The sequence below is a fragment of the Chelonoidis abingdonii genome, chromosome 1 (genome assembly GCF_003597395.2).
Source record: "Chelonoidis abingdonii isolate Lonesome George chromosome 1, CheloAbing_2.0, whole genome shotgun sequence".
NCBI classification, from domain to species: Eukaryota; Metazoa; Chordata; order Testudines; family Testudinidae; genus Chelonoidis; species Chelonoidis abingdonii.
The window spans coordinates 227,212,930-227,232,405 of NC_133769.1; the positions used below are offsets into that span (position 1 = coordinate 227,212,930).

The 19,476-nt window shown below is 39.7% G+C and overlaps 1 protein-coding gene across 4 annotated transcripts in view; it reads right to left on the minus strand.

Annotated features, from left to right (window-relative positions):
* CNKSR2 (connector enhancer of kinase suppressor of Ras 2) overlaps positions 1–19,476 on the minus strand; it is a 401,265-nt gene that overhangs the window by 111,708 nt on the left and 270,081 nt on the right. For all 4 annotated transcript variants that reach the window (XM_075059991.1, XM_075059987.1, XM_075059986.1 and 1 more), the window contains 2 exons: positions 19,125–19,214; positions 17,453–17,667 (listed from right to left, as the gene is read on the minus strand). In XM_075059991.1, coding sequence (XP_074916092.1) covers positions 17,453–17,667; positions 19,125–19,214 — 305 coding nt within the window. The remainder of the gene's footprint in view (positions 1–17,452; positions 17,668–19,124; positions 19,215–19,476) is intronic.

The following is a 19,476-nucleotide window of genomic DNA, read 5'->3' on the forward strand; positions in this document are numbered from 1 at the left end:
TTCATGGTGTCACATAAGGACCGGTCACCTCTCCAGTTCCTTCTTGTCTAGGGTGACCAGATGTCCTGATTTTATACGGACAGTCCCGATTTTTGGGTCTTTTTCTTATATAGGCTTCTATTACTCCCGATTTTTCACACTTGCTGTCTGGTCACCCTATTCTTGCCAGATACTCTGACAGAGGAGAAGGTGGGTGGGTTTGGAATGGATATAAGCAACACATCTCTAAGAACAATAGTTACAAGAAGATGAGTAACCGTTTCTTCAAGTGCTTGCTCATATTGATTCCAATTAGGTGGCTCCCACGCCTTACACCTAGGAGGTGGGGTTGGAGTTCATGGAATCGCTGACTGAAGCACAGCCCTGTTGCACACAGCATTGCTCCTGGCATGCTGGGTGATGGAGTAATGTGAAGTGAAAGTGTGGACCAGAGACCATGTTGCCACTCTACATATCTCCTGATGGTTACCTGGGCCAGGAAGGCTGCTAAGGATGCCTGAGCTCTGGGGGAATGCGCAGTCAGTGGGCGCAGGGACCTTTGCCAAGTCATAACAAGCCTGGATACAGGATGTGATCCACGACGATATCCTTTGTGTGGACACTGTGAGGCCTTTCATCCTGTCTGCAACCACAACAAACAGCTGGTTCAACTTGCAGAAAGGCTTGATTGGTTCAATATAAAATGCCAGTGCAAGCTGTATGTCCAGGGAGTATAGCCTCTGCTTGTGGCTATTAGCACGGGGTTTTGGGAAAAAGACTGGAAGGAATATGTCTTGGTTGGCATGAAAATTCGAGACCACTTTCAGGAGGAATGCCGGGTGAAGTCACAGGCGCACCTTATCTTTGTAAAAAATGGTATATGGAGGGTCAGATATGAGAGCCTCGAGCTTGGACACCCTTCCAGCTGATGTTATTGCAACCAAAAAGGCCACCTTGTAGGAAAGGTACAGAAGTCAGCATGTCGCTAGGGGCTCAGATGGGACCAAGCGGGGGTAAGCTGCCAAATATGAAGATATAATCTGTTCAACCCCTTGAGGAACCACCGCACATTTGGTTAGTGAAGATGGAGTGGCCATGGTCTCCTGGGTGAAAAGCTGAGTTGGCAGCCAGGTGAACCTTTATCGAGGAGTGAGACAAGCCCTGAAGTTGCAACTTAAGGAGATAGTCCAAAATAAAGGTGACCAATGATGGTGTCAGAGGGATATGGCTCTGCAAGCACAAAATCGCAAATCTTTTCCACTTGGCCAGGTAAGTAGCTTTGGTTGAAGGTTTTTTGGAGTATAAGCATGTGAGCTCTAGTGGGTTCAACCATGCAGCTTCCAAGCCGTGAGGTGGAGAGACTCGAGATTGGGATGCTAAAGCCTTCCATATGTTGAGTGATGAGGTCTGTAACTAACAGCAGAGCGTTTGGAGTATCTACAGATAGTGCCAGTAGCATGGTGTACCAATGCTGACGTGGCCTGGCAGGTGCCACTAGGATCACTGAGGTTCCATTGCTCTGGATTTTGAGAGGACCTTGTGAGTCAGTGGTATAGGAGGGAAATGAAGAACAGGCAGTCCTTCCACAGAAGCAGAAATGCATCTGCTGATGAACCTGGGCTGTGGATCAGGAAGGAGCAGAATTGTAGGCACTTCCTGTTGGCTCTTGTGGCAAACAGGTCGATCTGGGGAACTCCCCACTATTGGAAGATATTGTTTATTACATCCAGGTGGATAGGCCACTCGTGATTGTGAAAAGGCCTACTGAGACAGTCTGCTGATTTGTTCTGTGACCCTGAAGATAGGACACTTCCAAAAGTCTGAAGTGTGCTATGCAAAACTCCCAGAGCTGGAGGGGAGGTGCGGTTTTGCACTGGTCGCCCTTCCTTGGGTGGTTCCCATTCTCTTGCACAGGAAGGGGAACACCCTCTATCAGTCTTCCTGTGCTGCTTCTTTGGGACTGGGGACTGTGAGTGGTGCCAAGACTGATCCTTCGCCATGCTCAGCACCAGGAAGTGCTGGTGTTGAGGGTCTCTGAAACCAGAGTCATTCCTCAGCACCTCCCAGATTCAGGCCGGCATGTTGCGCACCAGTGCTGAGGATCCCAGTGCCATTTCCACGGGGCTCGACTCAGACTGAGGGCACAGAGCTGCTTCCATTAGCAGTAACTTTAAACTGTGGCCCCTCTCTTTCTTTGTGCGAGTGTGAGAACTCCTACAGATCTTACATTTGTCTGTTTGATGGGACTCCTCCAAGCACTTTAGACAAGATGAGTGTGGGTCACCCTTGGGCACGAGCTTCTGGCAAACCTCACATGGCTTAAACCCCTGGGTTCAAGGCATGGATGGCCCTGGAGAGGGACTGGGAAACAGGAGAGGGAAAACTCCCCCATTACCCCAAGTCCTAATATCTATCTATCTACAAACAACTTTTTAAAAAACTGTCTTTAACTATTTACAGAAACACTACACTAGAGGATCGCTCATTGAACATGAGAGACGAAATGCTCCGATGACCATCACTGGTGGTAAGAAGGAATTGGAGAGGCAGAGTCGGCAGGAGCCTATATGTGGCGCCATGAAGGTGAGACTCCAGGGGACTCCAGAGCCGACCTGATGGATGCTGCTAGGGGAAAAATCTTCCAGCAAACTGTGCATGTGGTGCACATACACACCTAACTGGAATCAATATGAACAAGCACTTGAAGGAGGAGAATATGGGTAATTTGATCACAGTCTATAATCACCTACGTGGGGAACAGACATTTGATAAGAAAGGGCTCTTCAATATAGCAGATTATAATACGATCCAATGGCAGGAAGCTGAAAGCTAGACAAATTCAGGCTAGAAATAAGGTAGACAATCTTTCAACGGTGAGGGTAATTAACCACTGGCACTGTTCACCTACGATTGTGGCGGATTCTCCATCACTGGAGTTTTAAAATCATGACTGCATGTTTTTCTGAAAGATATGCTCTAGTTCAAACAGGAATTAATAAAGGAAAATTCTGTGGTCTGTGTTACGCAGGAGTTTGGGCTAGATGATCACTGGCCTTACAATCTATCAGTCTATGGAGGTGCTTGCAAACAGGAAATAGCAACTGCTTTTGATGTTAGCAGTAGCATGGGACTGAATTCTCATAAATTAGGTGGCACCCACCAACTAATTTAAAATCAGGTCATTCTGAGTGTCTTCCGTGGAGTGCCTGGAATACTTTTGACCGCTACAATATATGAAAATAATGAACAGCAATTACACCTCATTCTATTACTCTTCTCTACGAGTGTGGTTAAGAATCCTAGGACCAGAAGGCCTTTGAAAGTGATGGATGCATTTATATCAAGCAATCCATCAGTGTCTCAGGGAAGCACCCCAAGCTTCAACACACTTCCTCAAGACAAAGGGAAGCCTGGATGTGTGTTTCTGAGAAAATGATGTTCACTCTATGACATGGGAAGGAGTTCTTAACACATACCAGTCTACCACAGTTGTTCACTATTGAAGATAATAACAAGAAGCGATGGCCTCAAATTGCAGCAAGGGAGGTTTAGGTTGGACATTACGAAAAACTGTCAGGGTGGTCAAGCACTCGAATAAATTGAGGAATTTCTGTCGTTGGAGATTTTTAAGAGCAGGTTAGACAAACACCTATCAGGAATGGTATAGATAATACTTAGTCCTGCTTTGAATTCAGGAGACTGGACTAAAAGACCTCTCGAGGTCCCTTCCAGTTGTATGATTCTATGAGTGACAGCAGATAATAAGCGATGATCTACTTTAAACTGTGATAGGATTGTTTCCTTCAACTCTGTCATTTGGCAACTTTTTTAGAACTCTCTTCTTTCTTTTTATATCACAGAATCTACCTATTCAGTGGTCCATAAGAGATTATGTAATGGTCAGCTCATCATCTCTGACTGAAATGAACAAACACTGAGCATCATCTGCAATAAGGGAAGAATGACTCAATTGTCTTCCTTTTGCTACCACAAGAGGATTTCAAATCTCCATTAGCCTAGTGGGGCTGCTTCCATACTTGAGTATCTTGTTTGCCTGTCAAGAAAATTAGTGATTTACCAGAAATTGGTTAACACAAAGAATCCGATTGGCCAACTAAGTTTCTAATCCATGACGTTATGTGACAACCATATAGTTCTGCCATGAATGTAGGGGGAAGGGCTGCAACCTTTATGTATGCCAGCCCATTCAGTAGCATAAAATCCCTCCTTGGGAGCTATACTGGACTGCCTTACCGGTAAAGGGTTAAGCAGTTCAAATAACCCCGTTGGCACCTCACCAGAAGGACCAATGAGGAAAGAAGATACTTTCAAATCTGCAGGGGAAGGATTTGTTTTGTTGTTCTCTGTGTTGTTCCCTCTCCGGATGGAGGGAGAAGCCAAGCAGGTACAATATCTCCTGAAAAATATACCTGTAATAATCCATTTAAAACCACAGAAACTGGGAGTAAGACATGCAAATACATTAGGTTATCTCTTGTTTTGGCTTGTGAATTTCCCTGTGTTATAGAGGTTGCTTCATTCCTGTTTTTGTAACTGTGTTTTAAATCTTTTTATTACCCTGTAAAGTTACCTTCCACCCTGATTTTGCAGGTGTGATTCTTTTACTTTTTTCTTCATAATAAAAAGTTCTTCTTTTAAAAACCTGATTGATTTCAGTGTACTAAAGACAAAGGGTCTGGTTGAGTTCACGGTGCTAAGGCAACTGGTTGGTATTTTATTCTCAAGCCTCCCCAGGAAAGGGGGTGAAGGAGTTTGCGGGGGATATGCTGGGGAGGGGGCAATAGGGATTCCAAGCGACCCTTCCCTGAATTTTTGTGTAAATCACTTGGTGGTGACAGCAATATACTATCCATGGACAAGGAAACGAATTTGTGCATCGGAGAAATTTTAAGCTAAGATGGTAGAATATAAGTTTAGGGGGTCTTTCATGTCAGGGTACCCCCAAAGGGTTAAGCAATCCAGTACAGCTGCCAAGGAGGGATTTTATGCTACTGAATGGGCTGCCATACATAAAGGTTGCTACCCTTCCCCCTATATTCATGACAAGTTCAATACTATTTAACCTTACTATTCATTTTGCCACTCAAATGGCCAGGTATACAATTTTCTAGATGGGTTAAAAAAACACCAGGGAGTCTAGTTGTTATGAGATAAACTTCAAGGTTTCTGATGTGGCATAGCCTGCTGCTTCACCATGTACCCAAGATGTATTTTTGTCTGAAACAACTACACATCCTGCCACATTTAACCTTTCATTTAACAAAAGAGAAACTGGGTTACTGATTCAATTGGTCTATAAATTGTACTACCATAGGGCAACATGACAGGAAAGCTAGAGCTATAGGGAGGATGTAAACACCACAGAAGGAAGAAGAACTCCGTAGACTGATACAACGGGGACATAACCAGGAATGATTAAATCAAATAGATAACAGGAAAATATAGACTGAAAAAAGAAAATCAAGAAAGCTTCTGAATGGTGAGATGTATTAGACTGTAGATCTACCTCTCTTGACAATGTAAAATTAAACTTGACAAAGCACTAGATAATATACTGCTGGGAATAATCTTGCATTGTCAGGGTAGACTGCATACCTTACTAAGTGTCTCTCTCTCTCTCTATTTGTTTTATCATGCATGACAAAGACAGGCTGGACAGCTGTAGGATCATAGTTTTGTTTTTCAAAATGAGATTCATTTGCAAATAAAGAAATAAAATTTTGTTAAGTTATATAGTTTTCTTGATGGAAGAACCTTAAAAATGGACTAGTGGCGGCTTGTTAACCAAAGAAAGAAAAAAACTCCACACTGAAGTTCTGGAATTCAGCACCTCAATTTCACAACAGTTGTACACATTTGAGATTATGCAAACCAACTGCTGCCCGGATGATCAAATCACACTTAACAGTTGTTCTATTTTGAGATCTTCAACTTAAACATCCCATGTCAATAAAAAAGTCTCTAATACAGAAGGTTGTGCTAAGGAATGCAAGAATTCTGCATGCTGTTTTCATTCCCCTGGTCGTGTTCATGCTTGCAGCTCTTCATGAGGCAGTAAAGAAACAATCTGCTTCTCAAAATGCCAAGGCAGGTATATTAGCCCTAGAATGAAAAAGGCCCTTTCCCCTATAAGCTGAAAAGGGGCTACCTCAGGTCAATTAGGGACACCTGAGTTCAATTAAGGGCTGCCTGAGACCTTTAAAAACTCCTCCTCCAGTAAGAGAGGGGAAGAGACAAGCTGCTGCAAGGTAGATGGCTCATCTTCTTCCTACATGGGAAGCTACATAACATATTGCCTGTTTAGGGGAAGGACTGGCACCCCAGGGCCAATAACAAGGCCACTCACCCTCAGAGAGGGGGATGGGAAAGATGTCCCCCTTTGTTTTGCACTGGAACTGGTTTCTTTTTCTGTTTATTTGGTGGAGGGGCACTCCTGAGGCCTACCTGGAAAATACCGGGACATAAACCCTCAAGAGGGTGAATAAATACTGTCCAGAGTAGGGCTGACTTATACCAGACCCCTCCGCCAGAGGTCGGATGTGCTGAGCCTGCCGAGGTGGAGGAAGTGCCTTGTCACACATGGCAGAAAATTATAACAGTTCATTCTTTCCACACACTCAGACCGACTAGTGAGAGGGCAATAAACAAGTTGAATTAAATGTTAAAAAGTGATGTGCACTTCAAGTTTACCTATGTGCCATCCTCATCTTTTCTCCTTAGCTGCATTGTTTTGTTGCAATGGCAATTCCAGATTTAATTAACAGTGCAAGAGGGTGCAAAACACAGCTGAAATCCTCCACATTAACTGTTCCTTCACAACAATCTTTTTAAACTGGTGACCACCCCTTAACCCCAAACTGTTGAACCAGTGTTATTTAAATGCTTCTTTCAAAGGTAAGGAATCCAGATGTGGCATTACTTTCCTTTTTGTGATATGAATGACACTGAGATCACAACACAGGAATAAGTGAAATTAATTAGAATGATTTTGTACAAAAAATGACAAAACAAATATTTTGGCAAATATTAGGCAAACATGTCTAGTCAGAAATCAGAGGTCACAACTGCATGTGGCAGTTATGACTTCAGTCTAAAGTTTTGTCTCCAAGAGATGCCCAGGGTAGAACCTACAGAACAGGTTATTGAGGGGACTGCTGGTATACAAGCTGGTTTGAGCTAAGCAGTAATGTTATAACTGAATCAAAGCCTTAAATCTAGACAATATAAAACAATTCTCTTCACTGCTTAAACTACCATTTATTGTTCACCCTTATCCTTCCAAGTACTCCTTAGGTATTTTCAACTTTCTTCTCTAGCAAGATTATTAGGATTTATGACATCTTGCCTTTGGTGGTGATATCACTCATCACTTTGTTCACTTCCCTCTTCAACATTTTCTCTAATGCATGATTATTTTTTCCATAGTATAAGGAAAGACGATGTACAATATCACTCAGATTCTTATTCTTGGCAAATGGAGGTGGAAGCCTATCCCCTCCCCTCAAAAAAGGGAGATGCGCTTATCCATTATGTAGGTCACGTTTGAGAAAACTGGTGGAGACCTGGACTAAACAGCCATGTACCCTGGCTACAGCCAATGTTGGAACCTGAGACTCTTGCGATTGTGCACATGACTGTTTCGTGCTCTAATAGGTGCAAGGCTGGAATTCTATAGTTATTTCCTCAGTCTGCTCATTTCCCAACATAATGAAACAATTAAAATGACTGGTAGAGAAACTCCCTCCATTGAGGCAACTGTCCATAACTAGGAAAGCCTTATATAGCTGAAGCATAGTGGGGAGGGTGACAGCACAAGGTATGAATAGGTGTCAGATACATCCACAGCACTGACAACTGTTTCACTCTGCATCACATTAAAGAGAATATTTTACTAGCAGCTTTGCTTTTGAATAAACTTTTAAGCAGTCTTTATCCTTCTATAACTTTGTAAAGCTACTCCTTTTTCTACTGAACAAAGCAGGGCTGCCCTGCATTCTCACCACTTCCACAGATGCACAGCTACAGATACTTTATCCCCTCCTTCCCAGTTTTTAGTGTAGATTTGTTGGCCCAGATTCAATAGCAGAAAGTTCAGTGAAGGGAGACTGATAGGGTAGAAAGGAGCCAGAGTTTCCCACCCATCTGGGAGCCTGCACCAGCCAAAAGATAGGCAACACTGGACAGCTGGGAAGACACTAAGTCGGTGAAGGTTCCTATGGAGTTTCATCTGTGACTTACACCTGCTCTCCACTGAAAGTCATGAAGGAGAGCAGGTAGTGGTACCTACTGTCTTTTTTAAGGTGAATCCCTTTCAGGCACAAGTGGGGATCAGTTAGCATAGGAAGGTAGAGTGTATCATCTGGTAAAGTTTGAGTTAGTTGATGCAACATGTATTGATTTAAAATAATTTTCATGTATCAGAGCAGGGTTGGATTTTTATAGAATATTTCAGTGGGAGCTGGGGACACTCCAAACCTGAAAAAAAATCAAGCTGGTTCTAGGTGCTTACTATGTAGTTAGGAGTCTAACTGTACGCACCCATTTTTGTCAGAATTCTGGCTGAGGTTACAAATATTTATTCATTTACAGGGGAATGTTAATAATGATGTGTACCACATTCCCATGGGTTTTCATTTTCTTAAGTCTTCAATGGAAGCTACTTTGTGTACTGTAGCACGGTTATATCTAGAGCTTAGGGATTAATTTGTAACAAATTAAATTAAATTAAATGTTGCCTACTTTTTTGTGCACAGATTGTGATTTCTTCTTAATGTATGCATTAGTCTACAAAAAAGTCTTCATGAATTTTATTTAACCTATGGCTGCTTATTTGAAATTCAAGAGTTGTTTCTTATTTGTCAACAGATATATAGCACTGTTTTTGTACCCTAACTAGACGTGCAAAATTCTTTTAATCAGGTGTCTGATAAATGTTTGCAAAAAGAAATATAAAATTTGCCTTCCTGAGAATTCAAGCATATAAACCTAAAATCATTCTGCAAACATTCATGCTACTCAGCCACAAAAGTTCATGGAAAGAAAATGAAAAAGAGGCATGAACACTGCTGAAACTAATGTTTAAAATTAAAGCAAATGTTTGTGCAAAACATTTTCCACTATTATCCAGGTTTAGTTGGCTCTCCAGAGCAACTGGTAGATTTTTTGTACAACGAAGTGACCAGAGTAACTATAGACTATTGAATCAAAAAAGAGATAGTCATAGTGCTTAATTTGTAATGAAAGAGGTGCCAGGGCAGTAGTAATCATGTGCCAGGGCTCAAACAATTAGATGCTAGGGCTCAAGCAATTTTTTTACATTCATAACGGATGCAGCCGCGGCTATGAACTGCCAATCTAGAGGTGCCGGTGCTCAGCCCTGGAACAAATTAAGCACTAGATAGTATGATGTTTAAATAATTTAACTTTGTACTTCAGGCAACTGAAAGTAGAAAATATGCCAAGCAATATATGTTGCAACAGTACGATAACAAGTGTCTAGATTTTAAACACCTACTTAAAATCTGTTTTGTTGTATTTTTTATTTTTTCCCTGTAATTGTTTTGTTAAAAGTGCACAATTATAAGGAAAAATAATCAAGCAGAAGTAATTTAAAATGAAAATAAAATACTAATTCTTTTGACCTCCCAGCATGCAACGCTGCCTTTTCTGTCCATGGATCTAAGAGCTTTAATCCTTTATTTACATGTTAAATGGTCTTTGTGTACTAGTTTATTAGGAGACTTGTGTTGTATGAAGAAGTGCAGACCCCCTTTTCTCATGTGCATGCTGCTACAAGGTTTCATGCAGACATACTCTCTTAATATACTTCCTTGATTCAAAAAGCTTAATAATAAAGGTAAGTAGTATTTGTTCAAGTATTTTCTCTTTCTCTTTTATCTCAGCCTTCATGTGGAGAGGAACAGCAAATATATGAGAGAGAATCTACCTCTCATCAAGGGCTGGCTTTTGGGGTCTAGAAAAATCAGTAGCCACAGTCCCTCTTCCCCAATGGACCTCTAAATATGAAAATTAATTCTCAATTTAATTTACTTAAAAACGTTTCTAGATTTTTTCTTTGCCGAAAAAAAACAAAATTTGAGATTGTAAAACAATGACTAGGATTAGAAGTTAGATTTCTCCTAAATACCATGGTCTTCTTTCCATAGTCACCCCTGTCTGGTCTTTTGGGTCCCATAAAACCTGTTAGCTCAATGTTTGGTTTCACTTCTCATCAATTTTTATCTGCTGGGATCAGTGCTACCTGGGTGTAGATCACAGAGGTTGCTGAGACCTCCATGACCTCAGATGGTTGCCTCATGCTGAGACAGCAACACTGGTGAGCACACGTAATCTCTGGAAACAAGGTGGGAGTCAACTAAATAGGATGAGTAGTTGCCTCATCTAGATGACAGACTAAGAGCAAGGGGCTCCCTCTAATCCATCCCTGGCACTGATTCAGTGGCCTTGGACAAAACTCTTAACCTCTCTGCCTTTACTTCGCCATGTACAAAGTGGAGATATGAATGCTAGGCTTTTTCACAGGGGTGCTCATTGTGATGAGTATTTAATTAATTGTACAATACTACAGAAAGGTGCTGAAAATCACCTAAATGTTTTCCCATCTTTTCTGGATTCCTATTCCTGGTTAAAAAGGAAGCCATTTTTGTTTCTTTTTTGTTTTAGGGTTTTTTCCCCCCTCAGTTGCAAGTCTGCACAAACTGTACCAAATCTGCAGCAAGAGGCTAATGGTTGCCTCAGGCTCACATCTTCCCATATTTAATATATAAATATCAATCAAATTTGGGGGTATCTCAAAGTATAAATTAATTAAACGTCAACAAAAATCTCAAGAATTGTTCTGCTTGTCTCTCTTCTCTCTCCATCCACCCTTTCTGGCTTCATAGGCCTCTATCAGTTACATCTCAACCACCAAATAAGTCTAGTCTTTTCAATGAAAAGTACACCACTCAAAAAAAGTATTGCTAACTCAGGGCTGGTCTACACTGGGGGGGTCAAGAATAGCGTAGCTGAAGTCAATGTATCTTATTTCAACTTACCTCCCGTCCTCACGGCGCGGGATTGACGACCGCGGCTCCCCCGTCGACTCCGCTTCCGCCTCTCATCCTGGTGGAGTTCCGGAGTCGACAGGGAGCACATGATAAATCGATCCCCAATAGATCGATCGCTACCAGCCGATCCAGCAGGTAGTGTGGACTTACCCTTAGTATCAAAATGATTTAAAATGGTGCTGAATATCTAGAGACTATGCAAACTTATAATGCTGTTTAGCCACCTTTACAAACAGCAGATCAACAGGAACTGACTAATACACTGAAAGAACAACAGAGTATAAAATCATTTGGAAAAGGGGGGAAATGACATACATATAATATGGCTATTTGTTACATTATAGTATGTGTGACAAAGTTCCTTCTCTACCTCGGTGGGTCCTGCGCTTATTTGGCAGATTTGCTCACCTCAGTGATCTTCCTCCCAGTCTGGGCCAACTTCTCCTGTGTTTGATCAGGAGTTGGGAGGTTTGGGGGGAACCCAGGCCCGCCCTCTACTCCGGGTTCCAGCCCTGTGGATCGCAGCTGTCTATAGTGTCTCCTGTAACAGCTGCATGACAGCTACAACTCCCTGGGCTATTTCCCCATGGCCTCCTCCAAACACCTTCTTTATCCTCACCACAGGATCTTCCTCCTGGAGTCTGATAACACTTGTACTCCTTAGTCCTCCAGCAGCATACCCTCTCACTCTCAGCTCCTTGTGCCTCTTGCTCCCAGCTCCTCACATCACTTCCTCTCCTCTGGCTTTCCCTCATCTGACTGGAGTGAGCTCCTTTTTACACCCAGGTGCCATGATTAGCTTGCCTTGATTGGCTGCAGGTGTTCTAATCAGCCTGTCTGCCTTAATTGGTTCTAGCAGATTCCTGATTACTCTAGTGCAGCCCCTGCTTTGGTCACTCAGGAAACAGAAAACTACTCATCCAGTGACCAGTATATTTGTTCTCTACCAGACACCTGTACCCCACTGGTTTGGGTCTGTCACACATGGTAAGGGGAAAATTTTAATATCCTGCCTTTCATGGGGAACCTGATTACTAGTGATTACAAATAGCCAACAATAATAATATCTTACATTTGATTTGGGAACAATTTATGAATAATGCTTGTTTTACTTGCATAGTGTTCTATTGTGTTAAGTCAGTTTCTTTTTCCTTCCAACTGTAGTGCTATTTCTAGAGGGATAGAAAGTATTATTTATTTACGTTATACAACTTGCCTTGACCCCATGACATAATTTACCTCTTAAATAACTACTTTCTTTTCCTGTAACAAAAATAAAGCATAACATGGTGGGGAAATTCCTATGAAGTGCACTACAGCAAATTTATGTAACTGTGTGTGTCAGAGTCCCAAAGGTCCAAGACAATTTTAACTGCATCACTTTGTATCCACAGTAATACATCATTTTGAACCCCTGACTGTGCTTTGGATTATAGCAGCAGCTGAAAGAGTCTGCCTTGACTTAATAAAAATATTAACACTCTGGTTGATATTTCCTCAACAATACTGAAGAAAAAAGAACAACTTGGTCAAAAAATCAATGTAGGTTTGCAATGTTTCCCGGAATGAAAAAAATCCAAAAACTATGTAGTGACATGGTAGATAATCTTAAAATTATTATTTCTCTCTTTTATCCACCTTCAATCACCTTCGCAGACTAAAATATAAACTAGCTTGCTTTCACATTTTGTTAAAGGACATGTATACTGATATAACAGTTGAACACATTTACTGGATACAATTAACAACTATTTAATTTTTAAAGCCATAACTCTGTAACATGTTTCCTGAGCAGACATTTGTTGCCATGGTAAGTCAATTACAAATCTTAAATTGTTTTAAGGATTTGGTAATATCACTATTCTTATAAAGAAAAATGAATAAAAAAACAAAAACAAAATAATACAATTCACAGACTACCATGTTTTTAAAGGCCTCAGGTTATTAACTCAGAACATATCATTAATTTTTAGTTTGTGTGTGATGATAAATCTCTTTTGAATTGGACCACATATTTCAGGCGATAATGGGTTGATTTTTTTAAATTTTAAACACATAAATGGTAGTTATGTGCTTTTGAATTATAATGAACATTGCTAATTACAATTACCAGTTTTATTTACAGGACAGTAGTATATAATTTATGTAGGTAATAATCCAATGTGTCAATGTAGTTTTTTTTTTTTTTGTCATGCATTTTTTGTCCCTGATGAGACATGTACAGAACCAGCTAAAAGCAAGAAGAAAGCCAGCTGGTTCCATGGCACTGGTTGTATCTGTGAATAACCAGCAACATACAAAATGAACATAGCATATATTAAATGGATTAAACACTGGCTAACCAATAAGTCTCAAAATGTAAATGTAAACGAGGAATGACTCCATGAATTTCTAGGAATCCTATGTTATGTAACACTTATCAATGACCTATAAGTAAACATACAGTCATCACTGAGATAGTTTGCAGATGACACAAAAATTGGGGAGTGGTAAATAATGAGGATAGATTAGTGATACAGGGTGATTTGGATCACTTGGTAAAATAAGTGCAATAAAAAAATCTGTTTTGATACATCCAAATATAAGGTCAACATCTAGGAATAAACAATGCAGGCCATACTTACAAGTTAGGGGATTCTATCCTGGGAAGCAGATTTAGGAGTCATGGTGGGTAATCAGCTGAACATGCTTGTAGTGTGATGCGTGCCCAAAATGCAATGGTTCTCAACCTGTGGCCCATGGGCTGCTTGCAACCCAGTCCGCACACAGCTGCAGCCCAAGTGACATCCTTAGCGCCATACAGGTAGCATTAGATGAAGCCCACAACTGTAAATAGGTTGAGAACCACTGAGCTAAGGTAATCCTTGTATGCATATATAGGGACTCTCAAGAAGAAGTAGGGAGTTATATTAGCTTTGTATTTGGCACATGTGTGACTGCTACTGGAATACTGTGAGGTGTCCACACTTCAAGAAGGATGCTGACAAACTGGACATAGTTCAGAGAAGAGTCACGTGACTGATTAAAGGCATACAAAACATGCCTTATAATGAGAGACATAAGGAGCTCAATCTATTCAGTTTATCAGAGAGAAGGTTAAGGTATGACTTGCTTGACAAGTACCTACTTGGGGAACAGAAATTTGATAATAGAAGGCTCTTCAATCTAGCAGACAAAGGTACAACTGGATCCTATGTCTGGAAGTTGAAGCTAGAAATAAGGCACAGATTATATTCAGACTAGAAATAAGGCACAACATTTTAGGTGGAGGTAATTAACCTTCGGAACAACTTATTAAGAGTTGTGGTAGATTCTCCATTACTGGAAATTTCTAAATCAAGACTGGATCTTTGAACTGGAGCATATCTTTTAGACAATCAAAATTATTGGACTTGAAGCAAGAATTAATTCATGAAAGTCCAACTGTATGTGTTATGAGGAGGTCAGACTAGACGATCACAATGGTCCATTTTTGCTCTTAAAATTCTATGAATCAAGTACTCTGTAGATAACTGATTGTTCACAGATCACCATTTGAGGACATATGGTCTATTATTTATCATGCAATGTTTTAAAAGTATTTGTCCTTAAAATGTACATGTGCACACATATGCACACATGCGTGCACAAACACACTTTCTTTTACAGTATAAACTTTGTGCTCATTATTTTCTTCAGGAACTAGAAAGCAGAAGTTTTGCCAGCTTTCAAGATAGCTATTACTTTCATACATACCTTTGGTATAAGTAAGAAGTGGCAAAATCTATTTATTTAAGGTAAATGCTAATTTAAATCACACAATTATGAGTGAAGAAGCAAGTTTATCATCTTAGTTTAATTAAGCAGCATAACAGACAATGCTGTATTCATAAACAGTATTTTCAGAACTATGACCTAAAAGTATTTATACAACTTTAGTCCTCTGAAGAAATTTCCATTTTACTCTTCTGCCAGTATTTCCTCTGTTGTACCTATACTACCAATACAATTTTAGGGGTCTACCACATAGCTTTAATACACAGGATTTTCAATGTCTTCAAAGTGTGGTTCTTCTCTACAAAGCGGCACCAAAGATGGTGTTGTGTGAAGGATTCCATGTTTGTCCCTTTCCTTCTCAGCTTCACTGCTAGTAACAGATTCTGGAAGTCACATTACATCCTTACTTATGTAGGACGTCAAACACTATTTCACAATTGCTTAACATGGTCCAGAAAAACAGATAGACCATACAGTGAGTAACATAGTGCAGTTTAAACTGTTTTCCTCCATCTAAGAGCTAGAACACCAAGGAGACACATGGTGTATGTGTGTCTAGCATTCTGAATAAACAACCTCCCTTGTGTTTACTACATCCCAGTCCTGTGTCTTCTCTTTTTGAGAGACATGTACAATGTCCCTGAAGATTAATGGTACTACACAGCTATCCTTACTGTCAATTATACATAAGCAAAAAGACTTAAGATTCATTTTCAGATTCTGGTGGAGTTTGTGGTGCTACTAGTTAGGAAAAAAAACATTTTTGGAAAATAAGCAAATTGGATATGGAAGTCACTGATGACAACAATCATGTAACCCCAAAATAGCATTTTTCAGAAGAGAACCACACTTAAAATATGTATATAAAGAAAGGAGAGCATGAAATGGAGAAAAGTAGTGAATGCAGAAAAAAATGAGCATTATATGAACATAAGAAGGAGGTGCTGAAAATTCATTATACTTCTAAAGACAGAAAAATTCCAACTTCAAACTTCCCAATTTTCAATACATTTGATTTTAAGGTTTCCTGGCTTGATTTAGATTTCTTCTAGCACTGGCTGCAGACATGAGGAAGGGGATACAATTTATCAACAATTTATGTACACAGAACAGCGTTATAAAGCAATCTGACTTCACAACCCGCTAGATGAATCATTTGTTTCTACTTTCATTGATTACTCAGAGATGACAATTTTTAGCCTTAATTTGTATTGCCCTAAAGGTCACACTGCAAGATGTTAGCACTAGAAAAAGGCAAAACACCAACGGCATGTGGATTAACATACAAGGAAAGCACATTCGCTGCTCCTATGGCTCATGTTAATTAAAGTGAACCATGAGTAGCTCTACTATATCACGTCTATAAGACCTTTCTTGAAAATGATCAAACTTGTACACGCAGGAGCATCAAAGGAAGTATTAAAATTAATGGGCCAGATGATCAGATGATGTCAATCAATGTTGCACCATTGACTTCAATTAAGTATATCAGCTGACAACCTCTGAGGATCTGGCCCTGTGTATTATAAGAGGAGAACAGAGCACCTGTTTCCTACTAGTTTCAGTGGAGCTCCATCTGCTGTGAACACACACCCTCACAGCAGACATTGGGATCAAGCCACAACAACAGATCCCATGCATACTGACATTCTAGATCATGGCTCTTTTCCTGATATATGAAAATAACAGCAATTAGTTTGATAACCCTGCTGTAGAACTTATTTGCTTCTCCCTTGGAGGAATACAGTAAGCCTAAGCAGCTTATTTTTGCAATGCTCCTTCCACCTAGAGAATAGAGCTATTTAACTCAAAAATAAAAAAAGTTGCGAATACATTTGTTTTCCTCCTTTAAATCTACTCAAATGAATTATTAACAGTAATACACTTCAAAAGAATGTATCAAACAATAAGAAAACCCCATGGAATGAGATTAATTGCTGATCAAATTTCACTTTTGGGGGAGGTATATTATGTTCCTCTATTCTGTATCAAGACCTAAACATTTAATATTTAGTAGTTATTCCGTGTGGAAAAATGACAGCAGGTCCAAAACATCTTGCTATTTGCTAACTGATACTTCATTTTTGGACATACCTAGAAGCTACTGATTTACCTGACATGCCACATCAAATTCAACACTCTTCTCTTTCAGAGTCACTTGAGTTACTAAGGGCTATATGCTAAAAGCAGCTACAGACTTTAGGATTCTTCTTATTCAAAAGTAGAAAAAAAACACCTCAGTTTTCCCCACTATTTTATCGATTCTTTCCAGGTTATATCAATCATACATATAGTAATATGCCTAATAATATCTGACATATGAAATCACAGTGAAATATATACTTGAATGGCAATAGTTATTTGATCAGATGATTTTCCTATGCTGAGACTGGCAAGATAAAGATGGCAAACTCCATTTCAAAAATAATCCCCTTTGGGATCATGAGTTGAGTTTAAACACAGTTGTAGATATATCCATTCCCCAGTTTGTAAGATTAAAATCAGAGTTCCAAAAGATGGGGGGGAAGAGGGCACAGTTATACTCAGAACAGTAACAACTGAAATAGGATCAAACAGAAAAGGGTGCAATAAGCATCATCATCATACATCTTGTTATTTTTACTCACATGGTAGTAGGTGGTGTCTGGCCCAGGTGTGCCAATGACTTCTTGTCTTAATGAATCCATTTGTAAACTAGGCAGCAAGGAGTAATGACTTGGACTATTATTCTTGTCGCCTTTCTTTTTGGATTTTTTCCCTGTATCCTTTTTGCTATTCCTTTGAAACATGTAGTCATCTTGAGCTATTTTCTCATTGCTCATATAGCGAAGTAATGAATTTTCTATTGAAAAAAAGTAATAAAAGACTGAATTGCAAATCATTTAATAAATGCCACTTCTTCCTAAATGTACTGCACTCGTCTGTTGCTAAGATTTATCTTCATTTTTGAAGTCTTTAGCTCTGCCTCATAAAACAAAATGTATTCCAAAAATTATTTGTATGCTGTGAATATGCTAACATAGCAATAGTTATTTTGGGATGGACAAAGTTCAAGATTCATGTAAAAAAAATTAGAAAAAAATAACTTGCCCTCAGGTCTTCCCCCAAATACACAGTTATTACTTTACTATGACATCTGCAATCTTGTTCTTAGAAACTAGACCATAGTAGATGAATAAGGTGGTGTATATTTTGCATTGACTATTTCACTTTACCTTGTTCTCCCTCCTGGTTTCTATCCATCTGTTGAGTCTCATTTTACATTTGGACAGCAAGCTTCTTAGAATAGGGACAGCTTTTCAACTGTGTGTGCACCAAGAACAAGAGGCTTCTGATCCTTGAATACTAAACACTACCACAATACAAATAATTTCCTTTTGTAGTGGTAAGACAAACTATGCTAGTGGTCTTTTGCTGTGTACAGTAAGCTAAATCCTTTCTTTTTATTAGTGTATCATTGGAGTTTAAGAGATAGCAATACTATACAGCCTCAGAACTTCAAATTACAAAGTGTGAACGTAAAACAATGATGGGGTAAGAACAGTTTGAGAGGATGCTTTTCTGGGACCATGTCTTCACATATTGGTATAGTGCTTAGCACAATGCAGTCTCAGGGTACTACTGTGAAAAAAATACTCAACAATGGGCATGTTTTAATTTTGTTTTGCCTTGGGCTCAATATATGGGCAATTGGGTGAAATTCTATGGCCTGTTATACAGACAGTCAGACTAGATGTTCTGATCATCCCTTCTGGCCTTAAAGTCTATGAATATATTGGATGGATGCACAGTGGAATTCTGCAGCTGAACCTCTCATCTGGAGAGCATCTCATCTCTGATCTGTTTCTAGCTGAGCCCTACTAGCTCCCTCCGGGATGTTTTCCAGCCGAAAATAACAATCCCTTAAGCTAAGCAGATTTAAAATATCCACATTAATTGTGTGTCGTAACAGTAAAACAAATTAACTATCATTTTATGAAATTTTGGGGCCAATTTCAAAAAGAGTCAGATAGCACCATGTTTAAATAATGCAATGTCAATATAATGAAACAAAGCCAAATTGAATTGGTACCCCTCTGCTGTGCAACCTCCTCGGGGCCTATACAGGGAACATGGGGATGAGCAAAAATCAAGTATACATAATGAAAAATGGGAACACTCCAAGATTATGTTAACAGAAATACACACTTTAAAGGAGGAACCAAATGAGGACTTGACTTAAGGGAAGCTCATTACAGTTTAAGTGATGCTAAGAAAAACATACAGCACTGCACAATATTAGTGTCCCAGGTCACTTACCTCTCCTACTATCTCTTTTTATCTTATTGGGATCTTCATAATCCCCTACCCAGTTATATTCCACTGGCATAGAGATAGGTCTTAGTTTGCCTAAAACAGAGAAAAAATGATGTCATGCCAAATTCTTACATCTTGTATAACTCAAAATATTTTAAATGAAGTGTTAATACGTATGTTAATTCTACAAGGCTAATTATTTATGGGAAAAGATCCAGTATATCTTAAGAACATAAGAATGGCTGTACCGGGTCAGACCAAAGGTCCATCTAGTCCAGTATCTGTCCACCGACAGTGGTCAATGGCAGGTGCCCCAGAGGAAGTGAACCTAACAGGCAATGATCAAGTGATCACT